Source organism: Eptatretus burgeri, chromosome 7, assembly GCF_056783735.1.
Source record: "Eptatretus burgeri isolate ZD-2024b chromosome 7, Ebu_testis_v1, whole genome shotgun sequence".
Lineage (NCBI taxonomy): Eukaryota > Metazoa > Chordata > Myxini > Myxiniformes > Myxinidae > Eptatretus > Eptatretus burgeri.
Genome location: NC_140967.1, coordinates 53,783,517 through 53,792,222, shown reverse-complemented (window position 1 = coordinate 53,792,222; position 8,706 = coordinate 53,783,517). Strand labels below are relative to the sequence as shown.

At 39.8% G+C, this 8,706-nt stretch overlaps 1 protein-coding gene across 1 annotated transcript in view; it reads right to left on the bottom strand.

The window, feature by feature from the left end:
• Positions 1-424: 424 nt before the first annotated feature.
• LOC147023278 (voltage-gated potassium channel regulatory subunit KCNG2-like) overlaps positions 425-8,706 on the bottom strand; it is a 28,425-nt gene continuing 20,143 nt past the window's right edge. The window contains 2 exon segments of the mRNA XM_085888507.1: positions 425-6,739; positions 6,741-7,445. Of these exon segments, the coding sequence (XP_085744633.1) occupies positions 6,707-6,739; positions 6,741-7,445 (738 nt within the window). The 3' untranslated portion in view covers positions 425-6,706.

Here is an 8,706-nt window from a genome sequence, read left to right as displayed (position 1 = left end):
CTCATGGAGACGCGTTACCAAGGGCGGCACAACCCGAACATGATGGGCGATTTCTGCTGGTTCCTGCATCGTGAAACTGACACAGAGCAGCACAAACGCAAAGCCAAATGCCTAAAGCATTTTTAATTACATTCTAGTGGAGTTTTTCTGTAATTTCTATAATTTTGAAGCATTCATGATGAAATAAATGAATAAATGAATTTTTGTAAATTTCATTGAAATCCTGACTTCTAGGCAATGGGAATATTTCTGTTACTGAAAATCCTGACGTGATACAGCAAAACGGTTATGATTTTTGAAATCAGCGTACCCAAATTAGTCTAAATCACTTTACACATCTCCAGTAAAAAATTTTTGTTGTTCAGTGTTATTATAATAACCAGGATTATGAGATTTTTTTAACCAATGCAGCAAAACAAACCTCACCCCAATAAACCCTCTCAAAAGCTATGCAGTCCAGATGTGTTTTTTTTAAATAGATGTCAAATTATTTTAAGGACCACATGATTATTTTGTATCAAATTTACACCAAATTCTAAAAATAATAAACAAAACAAAAAAAAACCATGGCAAAAAATAATAATAATAATAATAATAACAACAGCAAACAAAATTTCATGGGAAACAATGTTGGCCAATATTGAATAGACGTCATATTATTATCACCAAACCATATTATTGTTGTTAAACCTTGCAGTCACCAAACTTCAATGTTGAAATGACGACGAGTGCCTGCAGGGAATTCTTCACAATGATAATAATAAGAATGGAGAAAGGTATTAACCGATGCACTTCTCATTAGTTAATTTAACCCAAAAATATTCATACCTCATGATTGGTTAGCAACGGTGCAGAATGACATGTAAAGTTTTATTAATATTGTTTGTAACTAAACTAAACCGAATCATAAGGTGAGACGTTTTGGGCATCAATCCTTTGCCAGAGCAAAAAGAAAAGGACCCTTTTTTTTGCTCCGACGAAAGGCTCATGCTCGACACGTCGGCCTCTCATTGCTTTCCACCGTGGTTAGCATACCTCAATCAATGTTCAATTGATCTCCTCCATTGTTCAGTAGTTGAGAGCATTGCTCTGAGTCTGGGAGGTCGATGGTTCGATTCCAACTCGAGCCGAGTCAGACGGAAGACTTAAACTAGAAGGGCACTCTTCGACATCACCAGATATGCCTCCGCCCACATTATTACATCATTATACATACTTGTACAAAGTTTTATTTAAATCCCTGAACCCAGATTCAAAATATTAAATAATTCTGGCTGCCAGACCATGCAGCTGATCATGTTGAAACTTAAAATGTGTTTTCCGCATCACAACTAGAAAATAATTGTGAAGTTTCACGTCGATTGATGAAGCGATTCAAGAGGTTTTTTGTTTTGTTTTGTTTTTAAGATTTTCACTCAATCCAATATAGCTTCCAAATCATGTTATATTAATTATTCGTGAACACACTGGTATTCCCAAGGCTTGGGGAACATGTGGGTGAAGTTTCCCCTCAATATATCAAGCCATCCTGGAGAAGATGATTTTATTCTTCAAAAGATCATAGCTGCCCAACCATGTGACATATGACGTCACAGGTGAAGAACCTTTTATTCTTCATGGATAGGCGATCATACCTGTAAAAGGTTCACCTCAATATGTTCAGCTGTTTCGGAAAAGAAGACATTTGAAGGCTTTTATGTGAAAAACAATATGGCTGCCAAATCATGTGACCAATGACGTCATCAATCCCCCCCTTCCCCCCATACAATTTAACCATAGATGACCCTCAATTTTCACACTGATCGGCTAAAGCGGTTGACGTATGCAATTATGACGTCATCAAAAAAAATCAAACTTGTTTTATTTCCCATAGGGAGTACTTCACATGTGCCAAGTTTCAAAAAAAATTTCCATGGAGCAGTTTTGGAGATGCAGAGCTCGTTTTTCTTTTTTTCCAATATGGCTGCCACACCAGATGACCTATGACATTACAGTTATCATTAAGAAAAATTCTACGAGTAGTCGCACCTATAATGAAAATTGTGTGCGTCGGATAAGCGGTTGCAGAGAAAATTAGCATGGACGACATACGACATACTGTACATACAGACGAACAACGAGAAAACATCAGGCCTCTGGCGACCGTCAGCGGAGGCATAAAAAAATTTGAAATACGAGGAAAGGACTTCATTAATAACTGTGTGAAACCGCAATGCTTTTTGTCATTTGTTCATAGATAATGTTGAAAATGCTATGCATCATGCATTCTTTTAACACAAAGCCTTCTGAAAATAAAATAGGATACAAAACCAAATCATTGCCACGAAATTGGCTTAATTATAATTGTCTCTTACACAAACGTTTTGTTTTCCAAGAACAATGTGTAGTGCGGAACATGTCGCATCAGTTCTGGAGGTTTTGTGTATAGTATTCCACTCAATTGACCTTGTATTTTTGGATTTTTGGGTAAAAAAAAAAATAAAAAAGTCATCTAACGGCAAGTGGGTTTCTGCTCTAAGGGGACATCTACCTCTTACATATGTGAACTACAACGGCACTCGGTAGTGTACATACCTCTGCCAGGCTGAACAGTTTATGTTTTGTTGCCCACTGTTCGGCGGATCTGCATCCGGACCTGAACCACAATCTAACCAGCTCGTTCTGGTCACCTACCCAACTCCTCCACCAAGTTTTGTCATAATCCGTCCAAACTTTTTCAAATATCATGTTATATATTGTTTTTGGCCCCATCTCTCAATGGTGTAGATTCACTTAAAAAACGAAAATGGCACTTAGTGCACATACCTCAGCCAGGCTGAAAAGTTTTACATTTTGTATCCCACTGATAGGTAGATCTGCATCCAGACCTTAACCAAAATCGAATCGGCTTGTTCTTGTCACTTACCCACCTTGTGAACCAAGCCTTATCATACCATGCTATACTATAAATCGTTTTGGGCCCCATCTCTCAATTGTAAAAAATAACTGTAGAAATTCTCATATACCGATATGGATACTCACCGAAATCAAATTAATTCGTCCTCGTCACACCCAACCTGTCCATCAAGTTTCGTCCGAATCCATAGAAAACTTTTTGAAATACCATGCTATACTATACATATAATTTTTGGCCCCATCTCTCAATAGTGAAGAATTACTGAAAAAAACTTATGGTAGCTGGATCCAGATATTCACCAAAACCGATTCAATTTGTCCTTGTTACACACTCAACCTGTCCATCAAGTTCCGTCCAAATCCGTCCATAACTTGAGATATCCTGCTCACAGACAAACAGGAGTGAAAACAACCTCCATCCACCTTTGGTGGCAGAGGTAAAAATGGCAACATTTTTTTTTTACGCCATTGAGGGATTGTGCATAAAAAAGTATTTGTTCTTGTACTCGTAGTTTATTCTTTGTGCAGCGTATATGATCCTCTATGGTTTCCTCTTCTTTGTGAAAGCAATTAAACAATTATGCAACACAGACATATCGTATTGGATTTCAACTCAATTTATCAACAGAAGCACATTCTTGCAACCTGTTCAGGGCATTCCCAAAGAACCGTGTCTGCGGCTTGTAACACAGCAATTGTTCAGCACCTTTCGTGTGATTACCTCCACCACCGAAGTTAGACGGAGGTTATGTTTTCACCGCTGTTTGGCTGTCTGTGAGCAGGATATCTCAATAGTTATGGATGGATTCGGACGAAACTTGGTGGACAGATTGGATATGTGTGAGAAGGACGAATTGATTCAACTTTGGTGAAGATCCAGATCCAGATACTAATATTTTAAAAGTGATTCTTCACCACTGAGAGATAGGGCCAAAAACAATGTACAGCACAATATCTCAAAAAGTTGTGAACGGATTCGGATGAAAATTGGTGGTTGAGTTTGGTGTGCGACGATAGATTTTGGTGCAGGTCCGGATCCAGGTCCGCCCCATCAGTGGGATACAAAACGTGAACTGTTCAGCCTGGCGGATGTATGCGCTCTTTTGAGTGCCGTGCCGTTCTAATTACATCTCTGTGTCTGCTTTCTGAGGAAATGGAATCAAACTGGAAATTGCTTCTTGTTTCATCCAAGGCAAAGACTTATACAATTGAACAATTCATGTTTCAGGAGGAATATAAAGCCAGCTGTCCTTTCTGTTATCATTTGCTAATAAATGTAAAACAAACGAACAGAAATCCCAGTGTTTTCCAAACAGGACAAATATGCTTTTAGAGCATTGCCATAGCCAAGTAAATCCTGCCTACAATGTCTGTTTGGTCCTTGTCTCATTCCTGACAATGGTTTTGCTGTTAACTACAGAAACAATAAGCCATGCACTGTAACACAGTTATACATTTGGCTAGATATTATTTATCTTTCATTGGCATTGACAGTTTAGTGATTTTACTGTCGTAAAATTTTCCTTCAAGGTGCCTGCAAGTAATAAGGCCCAGCAGGAAATAATAATACTACTTCACAAGTTAGAATATAGGTGTCACTCGCACATTGAAGCAATAAGCATTACCCAGTATGTGGTTGAATGTAGAATTTAATTTGCTGTTGTGAGAGAAATGGATGCACAGTGAACACTTTTTAAGAGTCTCAGAACAAAAATTCATTGTTTTCGGTACGTTTGTCCATGTTCCGAATTGTTGTACCATACTCTGTGTTATCGAGCGTTGGTTCTGCCGAAGCAGTTTCAAGGCCTTGGGTTATGCTGGGAGGTTTGCCATCCCTCTCCCAGCAGTAGTTAGGGCAGGAATTTGGAATTTGTTCAGGGTGCCAGTGATGGCTCACATACTCTTCACAAAGGACACCGTGAGATCTTTCATGTCCAACAACTAATTCCAGCACGCAGAACACTTGTTTAACGTCCATCCGAGGGACAGCAAACACAATGATTAATCCCCGACCTGTGAAACACCACGATGACAGTTGATAGCTGGGCCGAGATTCCAACTCGGGCAAAACAGCTTAGATGTGAGTTTGTGGACCTCTAGGCAAACCTTCCAGCCAATTTATCCATGTTATTGTATACAATATTATATATTATATTTCTTGAAAAGAAGTAACACTCAAGCTTGTACTTCAAAGCGATTCTCATGAAGTTCTTATTACAATGTAATTCCCATGTGAGTTCATCATTGTGACACGATAAGCCAAAAAGTACATAAATAGGTAGGATGTGGATAATAAGCCCCACCCCATCCTTATGGACACGTGTGTTAAGAAGACACACAGAAGACCAGTGGCAATGTGTTGAATGAAATGTCTGGGTGTGTAAAGACTGCTGGGCTAGCATCATCCAATGATGATAACCCGTTTGTTTGTCCACGGCCTAGTATTGCCTCGTAAATCCCGAGACTAGCAGCCAGACATGCTTCAGTGCATTTTCTGCAATGTTTACATGTTTTACAATGTACATAACTTACAGCTCACGATTCTGTGCATGTTGGAGGTGGGCTTTATTACCCGAAACACGTGGGTATTACGGAAACAACTTAGTAACTATTTTTTTTTTCAATCTGAGTTGAATCATTAATTATGAATTAGGTGAAGTCTCGAAAAATGAAGTCTCTAAAAGTTAAAAGAAGTCTTCATTGGGTGAAGAGCATGGTGTTGGCATAATGGTCAAGGTGGCTGGTTTAAGACGGTCCTGAGTTAGAGCCCCTTCTCGTGCTGTTAAATAAAACCAGGTGGGTTGACCTAGCCTCTCATCTTTCCGAGACTGGCAACATAAGTACCAGCTTACTGGGAAGAATGAGCCATTTGAGTATCCTGCATCAGAGTGGTGACCGATCCAAGATTGTGACCCTCGGCCAAGGAAAAACTACTTCGGCAGAGCTATGCATCTGAAGACATGAAATTATTGGCTCTTTGTCTTCTTCTTCCAAATGCTGCATACCGTTGGATATTGATAGCTGATCATCTGATGGTTTTTTTTTTGCATTGTGAAACTATTGCCAAATTAATACTTTTCTGATTAGAAAGGATTTTGTGTAGGTGGGGTTTATTATCCACTGAGACATTACTTGTTGGAGGAATCGTTTTTTTTCTTTTACTCCTAAGGAAGATTTGATAATGCTAAACCTTATCAAATGAATGAAACTTGAACGGCACTTGGTAGAGTGCATACCTCCGCCAAGCTGAACAGTTTACCTTTTTGTATCCCACTGATAGGCCAGATTTTCATCTGGACCTTAACCAAAATCAAATCAATTCATCATTGTCACACCCTCAACCTCAACTTGTCCATCAAATTGCCCAAATCCGTACCTAAATTTTTGAGATTTCGAGCTATACATTTATAAAGAGAGAATTTTGGTGCTACCCCTACCCTGAACCCCCATGACTATATCTTTTTGTTGTTGTTGTTGTTGTTGTTGTTTTTACTCTAACATAACCCCCACCTCCATCCCAACCCCCCTTCTCCTTCCAGTAATCAACTCAATCCATCCAGCAGTTCATGGGTGCATAGAAGTCAAATACAAACAAACACACAGATACTTCTCAAATTATATATAGCATGATGCACAAGACTGGGAAATGAGCAGATAATGAAACGGCCAACTTGTGAATGTCCACTTTTGAGGTTACAAAGGATTCATTTAACATTTATAATCTTTCGCCTCTCAAGAAACATGTAAATTTGCAACAATATACTTACAAATCACGAACAAGGAGTACATCAATAAATCTCTTCTTAGAGTGTTAAATCTGGATGTGTTCTCGATCGCATGCCAGTGCCAGTTTGTAAATCAGGTCCAAAGTCTGGTGACAAAGCAGCTTCTCTGATCTCACGTCGTCGTAGCCTTTGATACTGCTCTTTTAGGTCCACATAGGAATGTGAAAAGGAGTGGAAGATGGAAGTGACAGGAAAGGCCATGAGCAAAATGCCACTCAAAATGCCACACAATGCAACAAGCTGCCCTGGAAAGCTATGTGGCACCATGTCTCCATACCCCACAGTAGTCATAGAAATCACAGCCCACCAGTAGCTTGCTGGGATGCTGGTGAAATTGGCGTGGTTTCCAACTTCCTTCTCAATGAGGAAAGCAAGTGGTGCAAAGAGTGAGAGTGCTACGCACAGGAAAAGAAGAAGCAGACCAAACTCGTGGGTACAGCGGCGCATGGTGAGGCCCAACGTCTGCAGGCCAAGCGAGTGCCGTGCCAGGCGCATTACATACATCATGCGCAGTGCGCGCAACACCCGCAATACAAGCCCCACCTTCTCGAGATAGAAGTTTCTATCTGAAGTGGAGAAAGCATCGATGATCAGTGAGACATAGTAAGGCAAGATGGCAATGACGTCAATCATGTTTAAGGGACTACGAGCAAACTGGCACTTGTCCGGAGCTTGAATGAAGCGCAGTGTAAGCTCCAGTGAGAACCAAGCGACACACACTGTCTCCACCACAAAGATGTCATAGCACTTCTGAGAACATGTGCCCTGCAAAGTTTGCATAGAAATCAAAATATTTCTGGCTCATAATGTCATATATTACACAAAAAGGCACAAAGCATTGCATTTTCATGAAGCAAGAAAACTAAATGTCATGCAAGTTGCATAAACCATATGCAGCAGTTGTATTTGGAATGATGATGATCATTTATAATGTCATTTTTCTCACTGAAAACAGAACATACAATTAAAAAAATCCCTGAATCTGTTTTCAAAAGGGTCTTCATTTGTATCGATACGAACTACGACCGCCTACAACCTCAAAACAATGTCCAATTTATGATTATTTTATAATCAAGGCAAGGAGATTTCATCCACGCTCCAATGACCATTCGAGAGGGAAATATTGTCACTCACCTCCGGCAACAGCTTGCGATGCCCTAAGCATGGAGCTGTTCATATTGCAGGCTCAGATGGCAGATCTGGTTGAGCAGATACCCATTCTCTTAATTTCCCAAATGGTTTAAATTAGAGCCTAATGGTATCACAAAAGTAAACGGATAACACAAACCTGATTATAAATAAACAGTTTATTATCGGCAAAAAGGAACAAAAAAACAAATTCCACAGAAAAATCAACAAGATGATAATCACCATTTATAATGCAACGGGCCAGCAGGGGAAGCTAAGGAACAAGGGGGAAGGAACCAATTACGGGCCTCGATATAGTATTTAAAAAAAAATGAAATGAGGATGGAAAGGTTTAAACAAAAAAATAAAAAAAAGAAGAGATAAGTTGGTTTGATGGGAGAGTTGAAAGCATGAGGACACAATAAGCCAGAGCCAAAGATAGCAGATATAGAGAGAAATGACATTCAGCCAATGCTGCTTGCTTGACTGTTGCGACGAAGGATGAGCCTTCAGGTCATCCTTCATCGCTTCAGCATGGTGGAAAAGTCCAGTGAGTGTTGGCAACATGCAGAGTCACATAGACGATCCAGCTGGGAAGCCCAAAGGCTGTTCAAGACAGGTGAGTAGTAGTAGTAGTAGTAGAAAGAGTTGGTACACTATTCAGAATTCTTATCACCTTGAATCAAACATCAGGCATGGCCGGCCAGTTCGTGAAAGACTTGGGCCAAAAACATTCCCACAAGAAGTTGAAAATCATTGGCACCAATAAAGAAGCAGTAGTAGACCACCAATGAGCAGTGCTGACTGGCAGATCCTCTGGCTTTACATGACGGTCCACACACGAACGTATCACCTTGCATGTGATAACGTATCACTTCCAAACTTCTTATAACCTACA